The sequence below is a fragment of the Nerophis lumbriciformis genome, linkage group LG02 (assembly GCF_033978685.3).
Source record: "Nerophis lumbriciformis linkage group LG02, RoL_Nlum_v2.1, whole genome shotgun sequence".
Classification (NCBI taxonomy): domain Eukaryota; kingdom Metazoa; phylum Chordata; class Actinopteri; order Syngnathiformes; family Syngnathidae; genus Nerophis; species Nerophis lumbriciformis.
The window spans coordinates 59,921,372-59,947,500 of record NC_084549.2 but is presented as its reverse complement, the minus strand read 5'-3'; the positions used below and the strand labels follow the sequence as shown (position 1 = coordinate 59,947,500).

The 26,129-nt window shown below is 38.3% G+C and overlaps 1 protein-coding gene across 3 annotated transcripts in view; it reads right to left on the bottom strand.

Moving 5' to 3' along the window:
• Positions 1–26,129, bottom strand: part of arhgef33 (Rho guanine nucleotide exchange factor (GEF) 33) — an 81,810-nt gene that overhangs the window by 1,083 nt on the left and 54,598 nt on the right. For 2 of the 3 annotated variants that reach the window (XM_061965945.1, XM_061965936.1), the window contains 13 exons: positions 23,358–23,522; positions 22,934–23,034; positions 22,709–22,827; positions 22,534–22,620; positions 21,880–22,006; positions 21,482–21,614; positions 12,240–12,347; positions 9,366–9,458; positions 5,566–5,714; positions 5,423–5,503; positions 2,877–3,034; positions 2,395–2,819; positions 2,136–2,333 (listed from right to left, as the gene is read on the bottom strand). In XM_061965945.1, the coding sequence (XP_061821929.1) occupies positions 2,136–2,333; positions 2,395–2,819; positions 2,877–3,034; positions 5,423–5,503; positions 5,566–5,714; positions 9,366–9,458; positions 12,240–12,347; positions 21,482–21,614; positions 21,880–22,006; positions 22,534–22,620; positions 22,709–22,827; positions 22,934–23,034; positions 23,358–23,522 (1,944 nt within the window). The remainder of the gene's footprint in view (positions 1–2,135; positions 2,334–2,394; positions 2,820–2,876; positions 3,035–5,422; positions 5,504–5,565; positions 5,715–9,365; positions 9,459–12,239; positions 12,348–21,481; positions 21,615–21,879; positions 22,007–22,533; positions 22,621–22,708; positions 22,828–22,933; positions 23,035–23,357; positions 23,523–26,129) is intronic. The other variant, XM_061965955.1, reaches the window with a different exon arrangement.

The following is a 26,129-nucleotide window of genomic DNA, read 5'->3' as shown; positions in this document are numbered from 1 at the left end:
GTAGCATCCATGCTAAGCGACATGCTTATGTGGCGGCCATCTTGGTGGGGACCACTTTCCCACTGAAGACAATGCAATACTTGTGTTTCTCGATTAATTTTATTATTGTCTATCAATCTCAGCCGTTCATGCTTGTTTGCTTTCACATGTTGACATCTTGGTACCAGTCAGTTTAATTATACATTTTTTAAATTATTAAAATGTAAAATTTTTAATTATTTAAATTTAAAATTTGTAGCTCCAGTGGAACCTCCTTTTAAACGTTTCAATTTAAAAACCACGGATGAGATAGACTCCAGGACCCCCCGCGACCCCGAAAGGGATAAGCGGTAGGAAATGGATGGATGGACGGACCCAATAAAAACACATTTTGTTGTACGACTTTGTCTGAGTAGAGGAACGTTCCGTCTATCCATTTTGTACCATATTTGATGGACATAATTGGAGCCTTAATTTGGTCAATAATTCAGAACAACATTGATTTATTTTTATTTTTTAACAAAGACAGTCCCACTAAAATTGTCAGGGATCAACAATGGCCACACTCATATAAATGTTAAAAATACGTCATACAAGATTTTTTTTTAAACTTATTTTACTTCACTTGCTTAAGATCAACTTCAAATCTATCAGTTGATTATAGGTTTGTTTTGTTTGTTTGTTTGATGCCCATTTTGTCAATGAAAACTTTGTTTTTTTTATGGCTCAAACACATTTTTCCCCAAAATATTTTCAAAGTGTAATATTGGATGTGAAGTAATTGGAACCTTAAATTAGATTTTAACATGGATTTTATTTATTATTATTTTTCCTTTACAATTACCTTTTTGTTTTTTAAATCCCACTAAAATTCTCAGGTATCTAAAATGCCCTACTCATAAAAGTTTTAAAAATAAGTCATAATATTTTTAATTTCAGCGCCTAAATCTCTAGATCAACTTTAGAGCTATCCGTTAATTATAGTTTTTTATTTTTTTATTTTATGGGTTTGTCAAATGCCCTTTTTGATATAGAAAACTTGGATTTTTTTACGAAAACACAAAATATGCAATATTTTCCCCAAAAATATTTTTAAATGGAATATTTTAATTTTTTTAATTTTTTTGAGCAATGACAGTTTTTGTTGTTCTTTAAATCCCACTAAAATTCTCAGGGATCCAAAAGTTTTATACATTTCATAATTATTATATATATTTTTTTTTTACCTTAAACGCTTAATTCTCTAGTTTAAAGGTGTCCAAAGTGCGGCATGGGGGTAATTTACGGCCCGCAGCTAATATATTAACGACCCACGGCATATTTTACAAATATTACTACAGAAAAAGAACATACAAAAGTGGAATAAAAGCGCAAACAGGTGAAATGTAACGAGTTGTTGCAGTATTTACTCCAACACAGAGCTGCCGTGCAGGCTGTTTTTTTCTAACTGTCATTGCTCAAAAAATAATAATGAATCAAAATGTTGTTATAAATTGTTGACCTGTTTAAGGCTCCAATTACTTCACATTAAATATTCCACTTTTAAATATTTTTTGCGGAAAATATTGCATTTTTTGTGTGTGTTTTGCCTTATAAAAAAAACAAAGTTTTCTTTGACAAAAGGGGCATAAAACTTTTTTTTTTTTTTTAAACATGAGAAAATAATACAAACGTAAAATCCACAGATAGATGGAATTTAGAGGTTTAGACGTTAAAAATCTAAACTAAAACATTGTATTTTTAACACTTTTATGAGTGGGGCTCTTCTGACTCCCTGAGAATTTTAGTGGGATTTTTTTTAACTAATTGCTCAAAATATAATAATGAATCAAAATAAATGTAGTTATGAATTATTGACCTATTTAATGCTCCAATTACTTCACATCAGTTATTTTACTTAGAAAATATTGCATAATTCGTGTTTTTGCCATGAAAAACAGGGTTTTCTTTAACAAAAAGGGCATAAAACATAAAAAAGTAAAACAAAACTTTATATCGACAAATCTGAAAATGATCTAGATATTCAGGCATAAAAAAAACCCAATATTTAACTTATTTGAACTATAATACGAGTATACCGCCCTGCCCCATCTATGTGCTTAAAAACTGTTTATATTTGCAGTAAATGGATGAAAAAGTGTGAGATGTTTGGTCACCAGCAGCCCGTGAAGATCCTCGCTTGGCTTCTCGGCGCCGTCCTTCCTGTTCCCCGGGGAACCGTGGATCTTCCTGGATGGCGTGCTGCCTTTGCTGCCTTGGCGCTCCAGCTTGGCGTGGCTGCCCGCTCCCGCCCTCTGCTCTGACGGCAGACCTCCGTCCGTTGCCACGCCGTCCATCTGCAGGCCGTTCAAAGACTGGGAGAGACGGAAGGAATGAGAGAACTTCCGCTTCCTGGGCGGCATCAGACGAGCTCACCTTGCTTTTTCTGCGCTGGCTGGCCTGAAGCGGGCGCAGGTGGTTGTGCCGCATCAGGATGGCCTCGTCCGGCGACACGCACCCTCTGTTGGGGGGTCGGCCGTATCCGTTGCCGTACGCGTTGGTGGCCATGGCGTGCTGCGACGGCGTAAACGGGGACTTGGGACACCTGACGAAGGCGATGTCGATGGACGAGTCGGAGGAGGCCGAGGAGCAGCGGTCGAACCCGGACGCGTCGCGAAGGGAGCTTGTGTCGTCCTCGTACAGACCTTTCGTCCCGGGAGGGTCCGCGGGGAGCAGGAACTCCTCCAAGGCGTCGGCGAGAGCCGAGCCCGGTTGGACCTGACGGAACTCTGGCGGTCTTGATGGCGGAAGATTTTGGGAGGGGCGCCCCGATACCTGGCTCTCTGGGATGATGCCGAGACCTGGAAGACGATTCGACATCAGAGTGGGGTTGTTATTCTTGAGGGTCTGCTGCAAACCTTTTTGCTTCCGAGAGTCCACGTCAGGACTGAAGTACTGGAGCTGGGAAGGCCACTCCGGCTCATAACGGCTCGGTTCTCGGTCCTGATCCCGGTCCCAGTCTTGGAAGCGTTGGGACTGGATCTGCTTGCTTTGTTTGGTCTGGCTCGCGTGGTTCCTGTCAGACGTTGTTGAGCAAAGAAAAAGTCAGGTTGGACCCCCACCTCGTCCAAATTCCCCCCCCAAAAAGTTTGGTCTAACTATCATAGATTTCAAGTTATTAACTAATTATGATGCATAAAAAAACTCCCCAAACCAGTTCCATTCGTTTGTGCGGCAACATTTTTTTGTCTACTATAGTTTGCATGTTATTCATGTTTCATGGAGCTGGTTATTAATCATAATTTGTGAAGAACTTAAAAAATACAATAGTTAGACCAACAAAATGTTTTGCATCACAAACGATTGGAAGAAGTTTGGGGAGATTTGGACAAAGTTGAAGGGCTGGTTATGAATAATAACATGTTATTATAATAAAAAACATAAAACGTTGATAACTTAAAATCCGCCCTATAAGTCGCTACTTTTTTCCTACGCTTTGAACCCTGCGGCTTATGAAACCGTGCAGCTAATTTATGGATTTTTCTTCGCTGACAGCCATATTACAAATACCGTATTTTCCGCACTATAAGGCGCACCTAAAAACCTCAAATTTTCTCAAAAGCTGACAGTGCGCCTTATAATCCGGTGCGTCTTATATATGGACCAATATTGAGCCACAACAGGTCTCGCAACTACGGGATGCATAACGTAACCCCAGCCTCTACTGTAGCGTCTATTCTGTGCGCCTTATAATGCGGTGCACCTTATATATGAACAAAGTTTTAAAATAGGCCATTCATTGAAGGTGCGCCTTATAATTCGGTGCGCCTTATAGTGCGGGAAATACGGTAGTTAAAAAAAAACAAAAAAACAAGCAAGACACTGAAATTAATTGTGTTATGATGCCATCTTTTGGACAAGTTCGCTTACTGCAGGTGCTGCGTTGCCCTTCCATTTTGTGCTTTCAACCGGAAGTACGAGTGCCGCACCAAGAAGAGGAAGGCACATTGATGCACCGTCACTGCCTGTTTTAAATGTTCTCATCTTCTGTTCTGAGCACTATTAAGTGTTAATGTTTTGTTTTTTTCCCGTGTGTTTCGTCTTCTAACCGTCCATAGCGGTTCTACTCGTAGGGATTCTTCATTCGTCAGTCCAAGCAATGTTTGTAAGTTTTACAATATACCTAAAACAATTCTTACTTACTAAACCGTGCCATGTGTGATGTCTGTAGGAGTGTTTTCATGCATATTTGTATGTGCTATCATAACGTCATCAAGCTAGTGTCGTTAGCATTAGCGGATATGCTGACATGTTTACGAGTGTCTGTGTTAGTATTAGTTACTTACAATGGCATTCTTTTTGTATTGTTTCACTTTTGTAAATTCACCAAAACATCACCGTGGAGTTATTGAGTCTGTTAAGCTGATTGGAGAGCTAGCTTCTGCAGCTCGTGGGTCCATGACGATGACTTCTGTTTTGTCTGATCATCTGTTTTCCTGCCATGTTACAGGCACTGTTTTAAAACAATTAAGGTAATAAACATTTACAAAATCTTTCCTTTTAAAAAAAAATGTTATTTCACAGTGTATATATCTGCGGCTTATAGTCCAGTGTGGCTAATATATGGAAAATGTATACATTTAGTAGGTCCGCTCTACACTTAAAAAATCGTAACGGCACAAACAAACCTTTTTGCAGCGCAAATAATTGGGACACATTTTTGAGGAGATTTGGACATGGTAGGAGGGTCCAACTTCACACAAGTGAATCACAAAACATTAATGACTTAAAAACTATAATAGTTAGACAAAAATATTGCAGCACTAACATAACACAAAAAATGGAACAAGTTTAGGGAGCTTTTGACATACTTGGGGTCTAGTTATGATTAATAACACGTTAATTACGCGTTGAAAGCATAAAAAAACATAAAAGGTTAACTTAAAAAATCATAACGGCACAAACAATTATTTTTCAGCACAAACAATTGGGGCAAACTTAAGGAGATTTGGACAACTTCACACAGGTGAATCACAAAAACTATCATAGTCCAACCAAACAAACAAATGAGACACATTTTGGGAGATGTTGATGGAGTTGGGGTTTAGTTGTGATTAATAACACTTAACTAACATAAAATATAAAATATAAAAATTATAATAGTTGGACCATAAATGTTTGCAGCACAAATGATTGGGACAACTTTGGGGAGGTTTTGACAAAGTGATTATTATTATTATTATTAATAATAATGAAACGTTAATAACTTAAAAACTATAATAGTTGGACAACACATTTGTGTTGTAACAGATGATTGTGACAAGTTTGGGGAGATTTGGACAAGGTGGGGGGGCCAACTTCACACAGGTAAAAAAAAAATGCCGTTGTCGGTTTCAGAAGTCGCACTTTTCTACACATGTACTCTGACAGCAATTGCTTTCAACACAACAGAGAGGACACTCACAGCATGGAGCTGTTGTGAGGGTAAGGAGAGCCTTGAATGCCGCCTTCCATTGTCCTCAGCAGCTGCTTCATGGAAGATCTGCTGCAGGAGATAACACAGTTCAGTTTCAAGTTATTATTATTCCATTATTATTACTTCCTGACCTCTTGACTTCCTTGCGGTTGTGCAGCAGGAGCTCCTGGTTGTGTTGGAGGAGGTGCTGGTACTGGCTGGAGAAGGTGCGGAACTGTTGGATGCACACCAGCAGCAGGTAGTAGTCGGGGTGGTCGGCCACCGTATGCCTCAGCAAAGTCTACACATAAACATAAAATAAACAAATACTGTATATTACTCTATGTACAGTTTGTATCCGGTAACATTGGTGTCCCCAGGGAATAGAATTAATACATGCACGATGTAATACCCAGAAAATTAATTTCAGTAGAAATTGCGTGCTTAAAAAGCCGAACTGAAATGCTAACAGTTAGCATGCTTTCCAGATAGCGTCAGGTAACAAAAACAGGACTCAGCATGTGTCAAGTACAAGCATATAATGTATACCTTCAAAAATGGCTACAAAAGTTAACATTCTTACTAGAGCTGTCCGATAAAATCGGTCTGCCGAGATTATCGGCCGATAAATGCTTTAAAATGTAATATCGGAAATTATCGGTATCGGTTTTGAAATTATCGGTATCGGTTTCAAAAAGTGAAATTTATGCCTTTTTAAAACGCAGCTGTGTACTAGGAGAAGTACAGAGCGCCAATAAACATTAAAGGCACTGCCTTTGCGTGCCGGCCCAGTCACATTATATCTACAGCTTTTAACACACACAAGTGAATGCATGCATACTTGATCAACAGCCATACAGGTCACACTGAGGGTGGCCGTATAAACAACTTTAACACTGTTACAAATATGCGCCACACTGTGAACCCACACCAAACAAGAATGACAAACACATTTCAGGAGAACATCCGCATCGTAACACAACATAAACACAACAGAACAAATACCCAAAACTCCTTGCAGCACTAACTCTTCCGAGACGCTACAATATACACCCCCGCTACCACCAAACCCCACCACCCCCCCAACCCCGCCCACTTCAACACTGGCAGATCCAGACGATTGCATTGCCCATTCCCCATCTCTGGGAACTCTATTGCATCGCAATTGGTAAAGAACGGGGTCTATGGAACAAAAGATTGCGAATCAGCCAAACTTCTGAACAAGGAGGTGGCTGAACTCTGGGGGATCCCTACAGCCCCTGGTGAAACAATCTCTGAAGATTTAGTCCAGAGGAGTTTGCCAGTGCCCTCTAGTTGCTTAAGTCTGGAAAAGCTCTGGAGCCTGATTCAATCTGCCCAGAGCTGATAATCCATGCCGGAGCTGTTCTAAAGTCCTGGCTAAACAAGTTCCTATCTTCCTGCATGCGCACACTCAAGCTTCCAAAAATCTGGAGAAGAGCATTAGTGGTCGCCATCCTAAAGCCAATGAAGTCACTAGAGCAGTGGTTCTTAACCAGGGTTCGATCGAACCTTAGGGGTTCGGTGAGTCGGCCTCAGGGGTTCGGCGGAGGTCAAGATACACCCGACTCATCGTGTAAATAAAAACTTCTCCCTATTGGTGTATTATGGATACCCCAAAACAATGTTCCCTCTAATTTTCCATCTGATTTGCAGGTGTGTAATTCGTTGTGAGTTCATGCACTTTGTTGGTTTTGTTCTTTGAACAAGTTGATGTTCATGCACGGTTCATTTTGTGCACCAGTAAAAAAACATATAACTTTGCCTTGAATTTGAAATTGTATTTTTCACTAAAGAAGGGTTCGGTGAATGCGCATATGAAACTGGTGGGGTTTGGTACCTCCAACAAGGTTAAGAACCACTGCACTAGAGGATCCAAAGAGTTATAGACCTCTCTCTCTTTTGTGCATCCCTTTCAAAATCCCGGAGAGACTGATCCACGCTCGTGTCGAACCTATTATCGATCCACTGCTCCCTCAAGAGCAAGCTGGATTTCGGCGCAAAAGATCAACCGTGGATCAAGTTACTCTCCTGACTCAAGAAATTGAGGACAGCTTCTCGGCCAAGAATAAAGCAGGTGCTGTGTTTATTGATCTTACAGCAGCCAACGATACTGTTTGGCATCGTGGCCTTACCTGCAAGCTTTTGCGCTTACTGCCGGATCATGGAACTCGTCCAAAACCGCAGTTTCACCCTTACCACTGGTGATGGCCCAAAAAGCAGGTTGCAAAGTCTCAGAAATGGCGTCCCTCAGGGATCAGTCCTGGCTCCTGTTTTGTTTAACATCTACACATATGATCTGCCAGTAACAACTGCCAAAAACTTTGCATATGCAGACGACTTAGCAATTATGCATCGTGCAAAAAACCGGCAGGAGTTAGAGGGGTCTCTTACCCAGGACATGGCGACCATATCTACTTATCTCCAGAAATGGAAGTTGAAGCCCAGTGTAACCAAAACTGTGACCGTAGCCTTCCACCTTTACAACAGGCAGGCACAACGTGAGCTTAACATCACTGTTGATGGACGTCTTCTAACCTTTTCTGCCGAACCAACATATCTCGGCATTAAGTTGGACAGGGCACTCACGTTTCGCCGACACCAGGAGTCACTGTGCAAAAAGCTAACAACACGCGTTGGGCTTTTGAGACGACTGGTTGGATCTAGCTGGGGTGCTGGCGGTATTATATTTCGTACAGCCACCCTTGCCTTGGTCCACACCTGCTTGGTGTCGTAGTGCTCGCTCTCGTCTCATACATAAGCCGATTAACAACGCTTTGCGTTTAGTAACTGGATGCCTGCATCCCACACCAACGGACAATCTTTCCATCTTAGCAGGTATTCTACCATCTGAGCTTCGTATCAAGAGAGCCACACTTTCTCTTGCACGCCGAGCACTTGGGCCTGGGTACCGTCTTCATGACCAGCTTTTGTCTCCTCCTCTTAAAAGACACCGGCAGCTTAAATCGAGACAACCATTTGTCCCTGCTGCATTGGAATTGCTAAATTACTTTAACCAGTCAAACGGCAGTGTAGCAAACTGGGCGTACTACAAATGGAACATGGAATGGCGGGAAAACTCTTAAAGACTCCAGGATTACATCCCTGAGGCCAGTACATCACCACCGGGAATATGCTTTCCCGGGCCTGCTTGGGTCAGGCTTAATCGCCTTTGTACTGGCGTCGGCCTCTTCCGCTCAACTATGTTCAAATGGGGTATGGCTTCATCTGCGGCATGTGAGTGTGGTGCAGAGGAGCAGACTGCAGACCAAATCATAACATCCTGTCCCATATACCGCCATCCTAACGGGAATCGTGGTCTGGCAGCTGTGGACGAGAGCTTGGTCAGTTGGTTGTTAAACATTTGCCCAGCTGTATAGTGGTTACACCTCTAATCAACATCTTTATCCAAACGAAGAAGACCACACAAAACTTTTGGTAGTGGGGATCTATTCGAAAGATTTTGTGGTTTGTTCAAGTAAATCAACCTTAATTGCCTCCTGCAGGCAAGGAGGTTGATTACCTTATTCTAGAAAAAAATGGACGCACCATTACAGTAATAAATCTATGGGTTAAAGAAATGACAGCTCAGACATACTGGAAAGTATGTTACTTGGAAGGCTGAAGACTTTTGACTTTGACTTGTAACAAATTTGGAGGTGTTGAAATCGCTGTGTATAATTGCTAATGCTAATTGGTCGTGTGTAAAAGGCATATTGAATGTAAATTAGCATTGAGCTAGCACATTTTGGAAAGTAGAACCTTACTTTTAGGCATGCTTGGTTTGTTGGCATGGAAAATTACAACATTACCTTGAGGCAGTACGCCTGTTTGCAACCGTAAATTGCTAACCGGTAGAAGCGACGGTTTCGGTCAAAGTTTTACCTTTTTGTGTCTATTCTACGTCTGACTGCTTTGTGTGCATGTGTGTCACCTGCAGCAGTAGCAGGTACTCTGGAATCCTTTGCACTGGTTGGAGGAGCAGAGTGTGCAAGGAGGGCTTCGGTTTGTCGCCCATGATGTCGCTCTTCGCGGCCAATCGGAGCAAGGAGGCGGCGCAGGTTCGACCAATCGGGAAGAGAGGAAATCTGTTAGCCACTTCTTACAGCTTACACCAGCATTTTATGTTAAAAAGACATATTAATATGAAGAAAATGTGCCCCGAATGTTTGTTAACATGTGACTTAAATGTACTCAGAAATATGACATATTGGTATTGGTATTGCCCCACCTCTGTTATAAATAGGGGTGTCCTGATCCAATATTGATATCAGATACCGATCCAATGTCAGCGAATCGGCTTTATTGGCTTGTATGTAAAATCTCCGATATAAGCCCCGATACAAGCAGTCCTGTAGCCGGACAGCCAATACCAAAAATATCTGACTCTGAGGTTTATACCTCTAAAAATAACAAAAAAATTGCTAAAAAGCTAGCATACTAGTTTTGTCATGATAACCCGTTAACATTACCATGCTAAAAGTTAGCATGCGTCAATTTCTAAAATATCTGACTCTTAGGTTCATATCTGTAAAAATAGCTAAAAAACTAGCATTGCCAGTTTTATCATGCTAACCTGTTAACGTTACCATGCTAAGAGTTAGCATGCGACAAGTACCAAAATATCAGACTCTGAGGTTTATACCTGTAAAAATAGCTTAAAAATGGCTAAAAAGCTAGCATGTTAGTTTTGTCATGCTAACATGTTAACGTTACCATGCTAAGACATGCGTCAAGTACTAAAATATCAGACTGTACAGTATACCTATAAAATTAGCTAAAATGCTACCAGTTAGCATGTGTCAAGTACCAAAATATCTGACACTGAGGTTTCTACCTGCAAATTAGCTAAAACATTGCTCAAAACACTAGCATGCGAGTGTTATCTTGCTAACTAACCCGTTAACATTAGCATGCTAACAATTAGCATGCGTAAACTACTAAGACATCTAACTCTGAGGTGTACAGTCTACATGCAAAATTTGTTCAAATGCTACCTACCAGGTAGGCTGCGTCAAGTACCAAAAGATATGACTGAAAAGTATGTTTGTAAAATTTATGTAAAATGTAAAATATGTGACTCTGAGGTTTATACATGCAAAAACAGCAAACACATCTAGCATGTGTCAAATACTAAAATATCCCGACTATGAGGTAAACCGTAAACCTCCAACATTTGCTAAAATTCTAGCATGCTAACAGCATGTTTCAAGTACTAAAACATATAACACTGAGGTTTATACCTGCAAAAATACCTTAAAACAAGCGAGCATGCTGTTTTACCCTGTTTTAGCACACAAAGTTGGTCTTTTCTTGTATTTTAGTCATGTCATTTACAAAAGGTAAACATGCTAGGTTGTATGCTAGTAGGAGCTTGCAGAAATCAAACTTGCAAAACACACAATCGCACACAAGCAAGACTTATGTAAGTTGAAATGGGATGAAAAATGTGAAAGGAGTAGACGAACGAAAAAAGGGTAGGAATAAATCTGAATGTAGAAACAATGGTTGTTTGAATGTCCAGGATGAGTAGAATGCGTTGAAGGTGGAATGGTTTGAATCGGTTGAAAAATTAGGAAATTGTGGAAGTTTGAAAAATGGCCAATTAATTTTGAATGAGGAAATTGTCCCTGAAAACTGTGAATTCTGGAAAATCCGGGAATTTCTTTTAACATTTTTGTAGGAGAGCACACAATTCCTGAACAGGCTTAATATTTTGAAGTTGTAATGGGAGGAATTGGATGGAAATGTGGGAATTGTGGAACTTTGAAAAATGGCCCATTCATTTCAATGGGAATTACCAGGAAATTACGGGAAAAGCAGGAACATTTTCGAAAAAAGAAAAAACTTTAATGGTCTGAATGAGTTGAAATGGTTGGTGTTGGTCGACATCGATATCTTTAATTGAGAAATTGTATTACAGAATTTGTAGAATTTCGGGAAAACCAGGAATTTTCCCACTTCAAAAACAACTCCGTTTTTTGTCCTGATTAAGAGGAATGATTTGACAGTGGAACGTTTGAAATGGGTTAGAAAATGAGTAGTGAAAAAAAAGGGTGGAAATAGGGTTTTGGAAAACCAGGAATTTTGGGAAATCTTGGAATTGTTTGAACTGGGAAAATGGTAGTTTGAATTTCCAGGAGGTGGAATGTTTTGAAGGTGGAATGGTTTGAATTGGTTGAAAAATGTGGAAATGGTGGAAGTTTGAAAAATAGCCAATTCATTTTAAATGGGAAAAATGTCCAGGAAAATTGGGGATTCTGGTAAATATGGGAATTTTTGGAATTTGTCGATGGAAAGTCCACTATTCCTGCATAAACTGAAGAGTTTGAAGTTGGAACGGTTTGAATTGGATGAAAAATATGAAAGGTCGAGCGTGCCAAAAACTGCGTAAAAATAATAATAATAATAGATTAATTTTGGTGTAGAAAAGCATGTATGAATGCTTTGGAGCATTCACGCAATAAGATATATAACACAAATGAGGAAGTGTGGATAAAGTGGATGTGGCAAATGTCCTCTATCAGAGGTACTACCATCAGAGCTAATGAATACCTGAGCACCTGCATAAAAATGTCGGACACATACAGTGACAATTGTATCCCACTTGATGAGTTCTGTGTAAAAAGGCAAAAGTCAATAAATGGTGGGGTTTATTGTTACACTTTTAATGTGGAACTTCTGTGTGAAAGACGCTTCTGATACTACTTCCAGAAGTGGAAAATGTTTATCCCCCCCGGAGGGGAAACAAGGATGAACAATGATATCTTTTACTGGCTATGTGACTCGCTTTCTGTTTGGGTTTTACCTCCAGGAAGGAGTTTGGCTTGTTGCCGTTGGAGGCCAGCATGTTGATGACGGCCAGGCAGTCCGGGAGCTCCTTTAGGTAGGACACGTACAAGTCCAGGAAGTCACTCTGCATACGCATACACACACACACACGCACACACACACACACACACACACACACACACACACACACACACACACACACACACACACACACACACACACACACACACACACACACACACACACACACACACACACACACACATTAGAATAGTGTTGTCAAATGGCATTTGTTGTTTTTAATGTACAATGAGCATAATTGTTTCCTAACTCAGTTGGAATTTTCACATTTGATTGTGGAACAGCTGCTCTGATTCATTAGTGATGGTTAGTCATGAGGAGGCCTAGACTTTTGACCTCTCCACATTCACGCCGAATGGCTGCAAGTTTCAAAAATAATTTAGTTATTATTTGATAAATCACACTTTGGAATTTTGATTAACCATGATTAATCACAGATTACTCGCTTGCATAATTTAAATTAACTTAAAAAAAAGACCCCAATATCTATATACATATATAAATAAATATAAAGATACATAAATATAAATTTATATTTATAAACATATATACACATATACAGTATATACACGTACAGTATATGTATATATACACATATAAATATACTCTATGTATATATATTAATATATACACATACATATACACATACATACATATGCACATATACATACATACTGTATATTCATATATATGTATACATATATTTATTCATATACATGTATACATACACATATACATATACTGATATGTGTATATATGTATGTATATATACATACGCATATACAGTTGTGGTCAAAAGTTTACATACACTTGTGAAGGACATAATGTCATGGCTGTCTTGAGTGTCCAATAATTTCTACAACTTTTATTTTTTTTGTGATAGAGATTAGAGCACATACTTGTTTGTCACAAAAAACATTCATGAAGCGTGGTGCTTTTGTGAATTTTTTATTATGGGTCTACTGAAAATGTGACCAAATATGCTGGGTCAAAAGTATACATACAGCAACATACTTGATAAATTTTGGTGATGTAGAAAAGTTACAATCAAATCAAATTAGCTTCATGGCATGGCTTCTTTTAAGTGCGACCGTGAATTTCTTGAACCTCCGGCACTTAGCTTTGTATGGACTCATTGATCGTTTACAAACTGAGTTCGGAGAGGAAGTGACGCCAGAAAGACCACGCCCACACAGGAAGTGACGCCAGAAAGACCGCACAGTGTGTGACTACAAATATTGCTTTATGGCCCGCATGGTTATCGAGTGTGCATTTGGACGACTGAAGGCACGCTTTGGTTCACTGCGCCGCCCCATGGACATTAACCAGACTGACCTACCATTCGTTGTGTATGCTTAATCATGTCGATTAAATATTTGATTAATTTATGATGGCTCAGGTGTGATTCACTACAATAGGGCACCACAGCACACTGGATTCCAGTTAATTGAAATACCACAACACTGGATATTGTTCAAAGGAGATACATTTTAATTTAAAAACTTGCATACAAAACACAGCAAAATGCACAGCAAACTATTTACAATATACTGTAGCTCTTTTAAATAACTTCACAGTGAAGTAAAGTCATCTACTGGAGAGCTTGGAGCAGATGGACGCTCAGGTGGATTTATTTGTTTTTTAATTTTTTTCCCGCGCATGCGTACTAGATCGCGTTGCGCCGGCGGACGGAGGGGGGCGGGGGTCTTAAACGGTGGCATTGTTGTGTGTGGACACTGATAAGGTTAGGTGTGATTTACCCTTGATAACCTTATATAACCGGCTTAGTGTAAACAGGGCCTTAACTTCATGTGAGTTATTATGATTGACGACACCTGTTGACTTCTTTAAGCCCATTTAAATTGGGCTCATGTGATGCAGTCATTAGACTCGGTTACAAACGCGACGATGGGAAAGTCAAAGGAACTCAGCAAAGATCTGCAAAAAGGAATCATTGACTTCAACAAGTCAGGAAAGTCACTTGGAACCATTTCAAAGCAGCTTCAGGTCCCAAGAGCAACTGAGTTTGAGTTTGAGTTTGAGTTTGAGTTTATTTCGAACATGCAAGTATACAACATGATACATCACAATCTCCAGTTTCTCTTTTCAACATGTTCGAAAAGGAGTAGGAAGAAGCAAAGCTTATTTAATCCTACCCCTTTTCTTTTACATGACAGTTGCTAAAACTTTTGTTCACTTCCTGTTCTCAATTTATTCACAATATACTCCATAAGTAATCACAATAAAATAAGTAAATAAATAATAATTGGTGAAGTAAGTTACATTTCATATGTTGAGATAAGTAAGATTATTTTGTGAGTGAAAGAATGAAAGAATGGATGAGTTAAATAAATTCAGAATGTTTATCATGGTTCTTCTTCTTTGTACTTTGTAAACACTTTAAGTTTGAAGAGTTTCTTGAAGTGGATCATATTAGTACATTGTTTGATTGCTTTGCTTAATCCATTCCATAATTTAATTCCACATACTGATATACTGAAGGTCTTAAGTGTTGTACGTGCATACAAATGTTTTAAATTACATTTCTCTCTAAGATTATATTTCTCCTCTTTTTTTGAGAAGAATTGTTGTATATTCTTGGGTAGCAGGTTATAGTTTGCTTTGTGTATAATTTTAGCTGTTTGCAAATTCACTATGTCGTAGAATTTCAGAATCTTTGATTCAATAAATAAAGGATTTGTGTGTTCTCTATATCCAACATTATGTATTATTCTAACTGATCTTTTTTGTAACACCGTTAATGAATGAAGTGTACTTTTGTAATTATTTCCCCATATTTCTGCACAATAACTCAGATATGGTAACACTAGTGAGCAGTAGAGAATATGAAGTGATTTTTTGTCTAGAACATGTTTTGCTTTATTCATTATTGACGTGTTTCTTGCTACTTTATGTTGTATATTTTTTACGTGAGATTTCCAGTTCAATTTATCATCAATCATTATACCTAGAAATTTGGTTTCATTTACTCTTTCAATTTCTATTCCGTCTATTTGTATTTGTGTTTGACTTTCTCTTCTACTGTTACCAAATAGCATTATTTTAGTTTTACTGAGATTCAACGATAGTCTGTTTTTGTCAAACCATCTTTTTAATTTGTTCATTTCTTCTGTTATTATTTGTAGTATCTTCTGTGTATTCTCTCCTGAACAAAACGCTGTTGTATCATCCGCAAATAATACTAACTTTAAATCTTTTGTAACTTTACAAATGTCATTTATATATAGATTGAATAATTTAGGTCCTAGTATTGATCCCTGAGGTACACCACAGGATATATTTAGCGTTGTAGAGGTGTGTTCGCCTACCTTCACGTATTGTTTCCTGTTCATTAGATAACTTCTTATCCAGTTTAAGACTAACCCTCTGATGCCATATCGTTCTAGTTTTTTGATTAAAATATTGTGATTAATTGTGTCAAATGCTTTAGTTAGATCCATAAAAACTGCTGCCGCACATTTTTTATTATCTATAGCATTGGTAATTTCTTCTGTAATTTCAATTAAAGCCATCGAAGTTGAAACATTAGCTCTGTATCCATATTGATTTTCTTCGAGTATTCTATTTTTATTTATGAAACTCTCTAATCTGTTATTGAACAGTTTTTCAATGATTTTAGAAAATTGTGGAAGTAAGGAAACAGGTCTATAGTTTGTAAATTGATGTTTGTCGCCAGTCTTGTAAATTGGTGCAACTTTAGCTATTTTCATTTTGTTTGGAAATGTACCTGTTTGAAATGATAGGTTACTAATATACATTAATGGTCCTGAAATCTCTTCAATAACCTTTTTTATCGTTTCCATATCAATTTCATTACAATCAGTTGAAGTCTTGGATTTACATTTTTTCACGATTGTAACTATTTCCTCCTGTGTCACATTACTGAGGAACATGGAGTTGGGATTTCGCTCTATGGTATCATTATAGTCCTCAATTGAAACTGGGTCTGGAATCCTTTCTTCCAATTTTGGTCCAATATTTACAAAATAATTATTGAAGCTTTCAACTACTTCCTTTATGTTGTCATTTTTTTTATTTCCGTCTAAGAAGTATTGAGGGTAGTCCCTCTTAGTGCCATTTTTAATAATGCTATTGAGGATGCCCCATGTTGCTCTCATATTAGTTTTGTTCTTGTCCAATAATTCACTGTAATATTCTTTTCTACATAATCGTAGTATGTATGTTAACTTGTTTTTATACTTTTTGTACTTAATTTCTGCCTCTGTAGTTCTTTGTGCTATACATTTCCTATATAGTGTATTCTTCTTCTTACAAGCATTTTTTAATCCTTTTGTCATCCATGGTTGATTATTCTTTCTCTGCTTATTACTGAGTTGTATCCATGGACAATGTTTGTTATAAAGTATTATGAACTTGTTTAAGAAATGTTCATATGCTTCATCAACCTCATTTTCATTGTACACATTGTCCCAATCTTGCTTTTGTAGCTCATTTTTGAAAGCAATCATCCTCTTCTCTGTGCACAGTCTTCGAAATGTCCTTTTGTCTTCCATATTCTTCTTGTAGTTTCCATCATATATTATAAAAACTGGCAGATGATCACTAACATCGGTTATAAGTAGACCACTTGTAGTGTTATTATCAAAATCATTGGTAAAAATATTATCAATAAGCGTGGCACAGTGTCCTGTAATTCTGCTTGGCTTTGTGATTTTAGGATATAAACTGATGCTGTACATTGTATCAATGAAGTCATCAATAGACTTTTGCTTGTTAGGGTTCAATAAGTCAATATTAAAGTCACCACATAGGAAAATTATTCTTTGCCCATTGTCCATGTAAGTAGCCTTGATCCATTCTTCAAATGTTTCTATACTTGACTTAGGTGATCTATATATACAACTGATGAATATGTTTTTGCTTTTTTCCTGACATATTTCAATTGTTATACATTCTAAAATATTATCTATAGCAAATGACATGTTTTTTACCACTTTGTAGTTCAGGTTCTTCATCACGTACACAGCTACTCCTCCTCCATTTTTGTTGTTTCTGTTGATGTAGTTTAGTTCATATCCATCCAGATCAAAATCTATTCCTTTTTTATCATCAATCCATGTTTCCGTGACAGCAATGACTTTGAAGGGTTCGTTGATGTGTTCCAAAAAGTTCTTAATATTGTTGTAGTTTGCATACAAGCTTCTGCTATTAAAATGAATAATTGACAATTTGTTATCACATTTAATGTTGCTGTTATATTGATCATCTGTATAATAAAAACAATTATTACTGAAGTGGGAGAAAAAATTTGTATCTGGATCTATATCATTTTCCAAATCCTGGTTTTTATGATCTTTGTTGCAGAAATTTTTTAGTTCCATGTTTTCTTGTTCAACAATCTTTGATGTTGTTTCAATAATCTCTGTAAGTGTAGGTGGATGCAATCCTGAATCTAGGTCCTCTTGTTTAGTCGTTCCTTGGAACATAGTAGTGTTGATGCTGAATTTAGGTGCTTGTTTTCTGTCAGAGTTCATTATCATCGTTGTTGTGGAAGCTGTGTAAACTTTAAAAATTGTCCAGGTCCTTGATGTCTTGGACAGCAAGTACTCTTGCTTCTGGACCTCCATTCAGCTTGATGTAGATTTTACAGTTGGCGCTCCAAGTTCCCTGGATTTTTCCCTGCTTTCTCAAGTCGCGTGCTTTCTTGGCAATTCCAGCATTACGTTTTGTGAGATGCTCATTCATGTACACATTTGTTCCCTTCAGCTTCTTTCCCTGTCTCAGCAATGCCATTTTAGATTTTCTGTTTACAAGTTTCACGAGCACGACTGGAGTGGCGTTGTTGTTTCTTCCGTTCAGTGGGATGCATGTTTCGATGGTATTAATGTCAATTTCAATTTCTTTTGATTGCAGAAAGTTGACCACTTGCTGTTCTGCTGAGACCATATCCATTTCATCTGGTTCACCTTCATTATTCACAGCTTTCGCATAGGATCTTGGTTTAATTCGGTGCCCTGTCACGATGATATCATTCATCCGTTTATCCTGATCCATTCCATCTATGATATTCTTCAGCATGTTGTTGTCTTCTTGAAGGATCTTTATTTGTTTGCCCATTTCAGTGGCTTCATTATTTCTGATGGTTTTGTGAGATTGCAGACTTTCTATACATTGCTGCAGACTTTTCACATCTTGTCTGTGTTCTTCTTTCATTTCTTCTTTCCATCCCTGCTGCAGACTTTTCACATCTTGTCTGTGTTCTTCTTTCATTTCTTTCATTTCTTCTTTCCATCCCTCCATCATGTACTTCCATTCTTCTTTCATTTCTTCTTTAAAATCATGGAGTATTTTTTGTATCCATTCTTGCATCCCATCATGTCCTGTGTCCAGCCTCAAATCTTGTTCAGTCTTTCCTCTACCTTTTTTCATCGCGGCAGTCGATGACGTCAGTGCCTCTTATGTCTTAGCGGCAGTTACTTCTTTAGCAACTTGCGGTACTTTTCACTTGTTTTTTCAACAATTTCGTACCTTGCGCCGTTCAGAGATCAATTTTGGGTGTCAGCCTGTCAACTTATATCACTCTGCGACGTCGGAATCACTTTAAAACAGCTGTAAACTCGCCGTAGCTTTCGGTTGCCAGGCAACCGCTTTGAACTGCGGCAAGGCGCCGTTGGCTTGAGGCGCCTTGCAGACAATTGTTAGTAAGTATAAGGTGCATGGCACAGTTTTGTCACTGCCACGATCAGGAGGAAAACACAAGCTATTACCTGCTGCAGAGAGAAAATTGGTCAGGATGATCAAGAGTCAACCGAGAACCACCAAAAATCAGGTCTGCAATGAATTGGAAGCTGCTGGAACACAAGTGTCAGTGTCCATAGTCAAGCGTGTTTTGCATCGCAATGGACTGAGAGGCTACCATGCAAGAAGGAAGCCCTTGCTCCAGAAGCGACACCTTAATGCTCGTCTAAAGTTTGCTGCTGATCACATGGACAAGACCTTCTGGAGGAAAATTCTGTGGTCAGATAACACAAACATTTAGCTGTTTGACCACAATACCCAGCAATATGTTTGGAGGAGAAAAGGTGAAGCCTTTAATCCCAGAAACACCACACCTACTGTCAAGCATGGTGGTGGTAGTATTATGCTCTGGGCATGTTTTGCTGCCAATGGAACTGGTGCTTTACAGAGAGTAAATGGGACAATGAAAAAGGAGGATTACCTCCAAATTCTTCAGGACAACCTAAAATCATCAGCCCGGAGGTTGGGTCTTGGGTAGGGATGATGTTCGTTAAGAAATTATCGAGTTCGAGCCCATTATCAAAGCCTCTTATCGAACCGATTCCTTATCGAATCCAGATAGGTTGTTGTGTGTGCACGGAGTTCCAAAAGCCATAGATGTTATATGACTGGGCCGGCACGCTGTTTATATGGAGGAAAAGCGGACGTGACTGAGGACAGCATGCGGCCGTTATAGGGTGAAGGTTTCAGGTGAGAGAGGACGCTAAAGGCACGCCCCAAGTGAGCATATAGTGCTGCTATGTGCATTGTAAATAAAAAAATTGCCGACAAACACATCACCAACATGGACGAGGTGCCGCTCACTTCGACATCCCGGTGAAGCACACTGGAGAAGAAGGGGACCAGCACGGTAGTGAATCGATACGCACAACGGGGCAAGAGAAGTCCACTTTTACTGTTGTGCTAGCTTGCTATGCTAATGGCCAACGAGACTCACTTTGAAAATGAGGAGAGGGAATCTGGCGTGTTTGATGGAGAACTTGCCCAGCTGTTCATTACGGACACAGAAGATGAGGACTTTGATGTATTTGTGGATGAGGATTGATCAAAAAATTATGTGAGTACATTGATAAATACTTCAATAAAGTACACCCGAACTCAGCTTTGCTCCTGCTGCCTTTTTAAAACAGCGTCCATGCATGCTAGCGTATGTTTTAAGATAGCGTATGTTTAACCATGCCTGCGCCCAAAAATACGCTGCGCCTTATTTATGCATTAAATACAGAAATAGCACCCGTAACTGACACGGCGCCTTATAATACGGTGTGCCCTATGGTCGTGAAAATACGGTATAGTGGCTTCGATAACGGGAAACGGTTCTCAAAAATGGATTCGAATCCATGGAATCAGTTCTTTTCTTATCGAACAATCGGGAGAACCAGTTTCGAACATCATCCCTAGTCTTGGGCGCAATTGGGTGTTCCAAACAGGACAATGACCTGGCTAAATCAGGCTAGAATTAAGGTTTTAGAATGGCTTTCCCAAAGTCCTGACTTAAATTCCTTAAATGTGGACAATGCTGAAGAAACAAGTCCATGTCAGAAAACCAACAAATTTAGCTGAATATATATATCTATATATACACACACATATATATATATATACATATATATATATATATATATATATACATATATACACATATGTATACATATATACACATATATATATATCCATCCATCCATTTTCTACCGCTTGTCCCTTTTTTTAATATACCACACCCACACACATACACACACACACACACACACACACACACACACACACACACACATACATACATTATATATATATATATATATATATATATATATATATATATATATATATATATATATATGCATCTCCCATTGTATGTTTTAGTATAAATGTCTATCCTAAATACTGTAAAGCTGCGGTTGAGTTGGAGTCGGGGTTGTTCAATTTTCTTTAGTTATATTGATTAACATTTTGGGATTTTTGTAAATGAAATGCAATCTATTTTGAAAAAAAAGTTTTGTGGGCCTGTGCTACGCGTATAAGTCGTACGTCAGCAGCAAAAACGAGCTTTTGTAACTAGTAACCTGTTTCAAAAGGTTTGGCTATAACTTATATGCCAAATATACTGTATATATTTATATATATATATATATATATATATATATATATATATATCAAATTTTATTTTATTTTTTTATTTTTTTCACAATTCAACAACAATTAACAGCAGTTAACACTAAGTAGAACGACCCCTGGATGAGTCAACCATGATTATGGCTAATATTACCTTGTTATGAATGTAAATATATGTATTATTCCATTGATGTGTTTTTTTGACTATACAGTAAAGGTTTTACACCGCACATATTGAGTCTCTGCATGGTAATGCAGTGAGGTGTAATGTAAAAGTATACTTGCCTCTTTGCTCGTGAGCTTCATGAATATATCTCCCATGATGCCTTGCCACTGGCACCTGAGGACGCGCTCCTGGAGGGTGTGCAGGAGGTCCAGGTGCTGCTGGATGAGGAACCTCAGAGAGCTAGGGAAAGGACTGAAAGTCGAACATCTTTAGTCAACATACTGGCAAAAAAAGGTTAAATTATCACATAAAAAAAGCTATAATTAGATAATAATCTACTTTTGCACTGTACAAAAGGTGCTTTTTTTGTGCAGCCATTACATTAGCAAGCTGCTTTTTTGATCTAGATCACTGTCACTTATAAATCCTTTATGTCCTCTTAGGTGTCCATCATCACTTTCAGCATTCAATGTCATTTTCAAAGTTGTACTGTACTTTGTCGAGTTCTTCTGTTTACCGTTTTTCCTTGGCAGCGAGTACCTCCAGCCCGTTGAAGGAGATGTTGGCCTTCAGTAAGAGAGACAAGTGGGACACGTAGATCCTCTCTGACTCCAGGAGCTCCAAGGCGGCCTTCTGCCTCAGACCTGTACACCCAAAACAACAAAATCCGAAGTAAAGAACCACAAACACATTTTTAACGTTTATCAATAAGCTCTAAAGCTTGTAAACATTGCAATATGCTCACTTTAATGTCATGTTGTTATGACGTATTGCAGGGGTATCCTAAGTGTTATTTATGTATTTATATACATTATGTAGGATATTTTTAAAATGATATAAAACACAGCCCCAATTAGAATAATTTTAGGCATAATAAAGAAAATAGAACAAATTATATCTGCAAGATAATACAATATCTGTTTTGTCTCCAACAACTCAGTCATTTACAATTAAATGTTTATCACATCCTGATCAAAATTCAAAGAGTTTACTGTCCTATGCAGTATGCACAATAGGAAACATGTTTCATCTGTAAAATGAAATTCTCTCTTTGTTGTTTAAACTAATGCCGAGTTAAGTTAAAAAAAAAAGTAATAATATAAAACAACACACGCTGAGAGATGTTTCCAATTTTTTGCATATGACATTTTGGTTTTATGTGTTTTCTTACTTTTTTCATTCACAATGTCAGACGTGTCCGTGTCCTCTCTGCAGTCCCACGCTTCCGCCCACGCTGGACTTTTGGCCAAAGTGGGTGCTAGGACACGTGTAATTCATATTCACAAACAAAGTTATGATTGATTTATGTCACCACAAAGCTTTTAAAACCATCACAAAACACTGACTCTGCGTCGACGCGCTCCTCTGTGGCGACTCGACAAAGTAGCGCTGACCGATGCTGAGGTCCGATTGGCCGAGGCGGTCGTCTTTTGGTGATGTCCGCACGTCAGGGTTGGAGCTCTTCCTGTTTTGAGACCAATTAGCACATAGAGTAACAGGAAGAAGCCAGCAGTGTGCAACGAGCGCCATAATAATTCAATAATAATAATAACTCCATAGTCAGGCTGCACCTGTGAAGGACAGTTAAGTTCAGCTGTTCCACCTGCTGGATCACCTCTCTCTGTTTGCTGGACATATCCTGGATGTGGAACAAGGCAGCACTCAGCTCCTCCTGCAAACACACCACAGATTGTGAAAGTGTGTGTGTAACAACTCATATTAGGTTATCAATAACGTGTGTGATGGATGTCCACCTTTGCATGTCTAAAATAGCTGCCTTCCTCTCTAATATATTACATTACACTGTTGCGTCCATTGAGTCAGATGCTCTTCGTTAGGTTGCAGATCAACCTTCATTATACAGCACAGACGGTGCGTGCGTGCGTGTGAGTGTGTGTGTGTGTGTGTGTGTGTGTGTGTGTGTGTGTGTGTGTGTGTGTGTGTGTGTGTGTGTGTGTGTGTGTCCATAGGGTCTTTTCAAGGTGTCTCCTGCACCTCGAAAGTGTTGAGCGAGTTCTTCAGGCCCATAATCCTATCATCCACGTCTGTCTGGTGGGCCCGCAGCTTCTCCTCCAGTCTGTGGTCCCTCTGATGCAGCTCGCCCTGCTCGGCCAGGGAGTCACAGAGCCCCTCACGCAGCTCCGCCACCAGGCCCTGCAGCTGCGTGGCAACAGGTCATCAGTTTTGTTTTATTTTTTTTTATCCGATTTTATGTGTCTAAATAAGACAAATGAAGTACTACACCAGCGATACAACATCATTGTGTTCATGTAACACATTATTGTCGTCATTGATCTTGCATTGCGTTACACGTGCATAGCTTCCAGTCTCAGCTGTGCCATGATTGAGTTACTGAATAGGTGCATGCGCTCTCTTGCTTTCTGTTTATCTTCCATCTCTCTCTGGGTCATGTGAGAGACATCAGGGGTGGAGACTGAATAGAATCTTGTGTCTCGCGCTGCCTTCATGTCGGCTGCACCTCAGAGATCAGATTGAAGTACTAAGTTACTGTACGTGCATGGTAGCAAACAGTTTCTGCTCGTTATGATGTTTGCTTTTGTGATTTCTATATTTCTACCGTCTACGCTTTCCATTCGTCATACATTTTCAATTTTTGTCACGGCAAATACATCGATTGATCGCTCAATAAAAGGACCAATTCATTAAAAAAAACAACCAACCAACTAGGGTTGTTAAAAGTATCAACCGTTTGATACCAACACGCAAAAAATACATCGCTACCTGCTTTTTTCAGTATTGTTACACTTTTTCTTCAGAAAGCCGTGTTCTTGGTTCTCGGCATGAAAGCATTGAGCAGTCAGTGCTTAAGAAGAACGGCCGCTGTCTTAAAAAACTAGCCTGTTTCTCCCATATAATTATTTATTCGGGTCAATACGTATTGTTTGTGAAGCACAGTGATCTTAAATACTTGAAAGTTTGAAACACTTTTTTAATAAAATAGTGAATTTAAAAGTACATAGATTCAGGTTTTTTTTTAATATCATGGTATCGAAGATTGTGGAAATTCACATGTATTGATAATTAAAATTCTGTTATCGTGACAACCCTGCAACCAACAAACTGAAAAATCAATCCAACCAAACAGGTATGTGATCACCCGACCAATAATTTTCTTCAGAATCAATACAATATTTAACTAACCTAACCAACTGAATAATCTACCCATGAATTGATCAATCATTCAAGCCACCATCTAACCTACAAACCAAACAACAGACATCATTAAATATCAAACTAAACCAACTTAGAATCATTTGACCAAACAACCAAGTTATTAATCAATCAATTAACGTAATAATAGGTAAACCCACCAACAGATCAATTGATAATTACATAATCGACAAATCGTTCAAATAAATAATTAACTAACTACAAGATTTAAATGCCAAACCAAACCTCCATTCAGCCCAACCAAGCAATCAATCAACTTTTCAAGCAATTGATGAACTGATTTGTCAACCAAATAATCCAAGGATATACTTCAGGAAATGAGGAATCAATCATTCAAAAAGACAAACAATCAATTATTAGTCAACTAACTGACCAAATCAATCAATCCAATATTCACATAACCAACAAACCAGAGATACAGTATGTCTAGATCAAACTAGAGCTGTCCTATCTAAGACTGTGATCATGAACTAACAAAGCCAGCTTGGATGTGAAGCCAAACGTTTTTTAGGTCCATTTGTGATTGATATAATGCCCTGAGGATACAATATCCTGATGTATGACAATATTCATCTGCAATCAACTAATCAACCCATCCAACAACAAATCAACCTATTTGTTAAATACTTCACCAACCAAAGAATCGATCAATTAACCAACACAGCAGTCCATCAAACCAAGGTATAAGGCGATCAATTTGTTGATTGCCTTATACCTTGGTTTGTCAGTCAACCAACCAACCAATCAACTACAAACACCAACCGATTAATCAATTCATTAACTACATGACAAAACAAGTGAGGAATCAATTGGCCGATCAAACACTGAAAATGATCAGTCAATCAAACAAATGCGGAAACAGACTATAACTGATCCATTGATCAACCTATTTCTCTTTGTACTGTTTCTATCTGTCTATCTGTATGTTTACTTATCTGTCGGTCTGTCTGTCTAATTCTATCTATCTAGCTGTGTGTGTATATTATATATATATATATATATATATATATATATATATATATATATATATATATATATATACACATACATACATACATACATACATACATACATACATACATACATACATACATATATATATATGTTTGTTTATCTATATGTATGTTTATTTATGTCTGTTAATCTATATGTATGTGTATCTATCTGTATATCTATCTGTATGTTTATCTCTCGGTATGTTTGTTTATCTGTCTTTCTATCTACCGTATATGTATGTTTATCTATCTGTATATATATATCTCCATGTTTATCTATCTGCATGTTCATCTATCTGCATGTTTATCAATCTGTCTATACATCTCAATGTTTATATGTATGTTTATCCATATGTATGTTTATTTATCTGTCTGTTTATCTATCTCAATGTTATCCATCCATATGTTTATTTATCTGTCTGTCAGTTTATATATCTGTCTGACTGTGTCTAGAGGCCTGTCTGTCTGTCTGTCTGTATATATGTCTAACTGTCTGTCTGTATATATGTCTAGCTGTCTGTATGTCTGTGTCTAGCTAGCTGTCTGTCTGTCTGTGTCAATAGCTGTCTATGTGTCTATA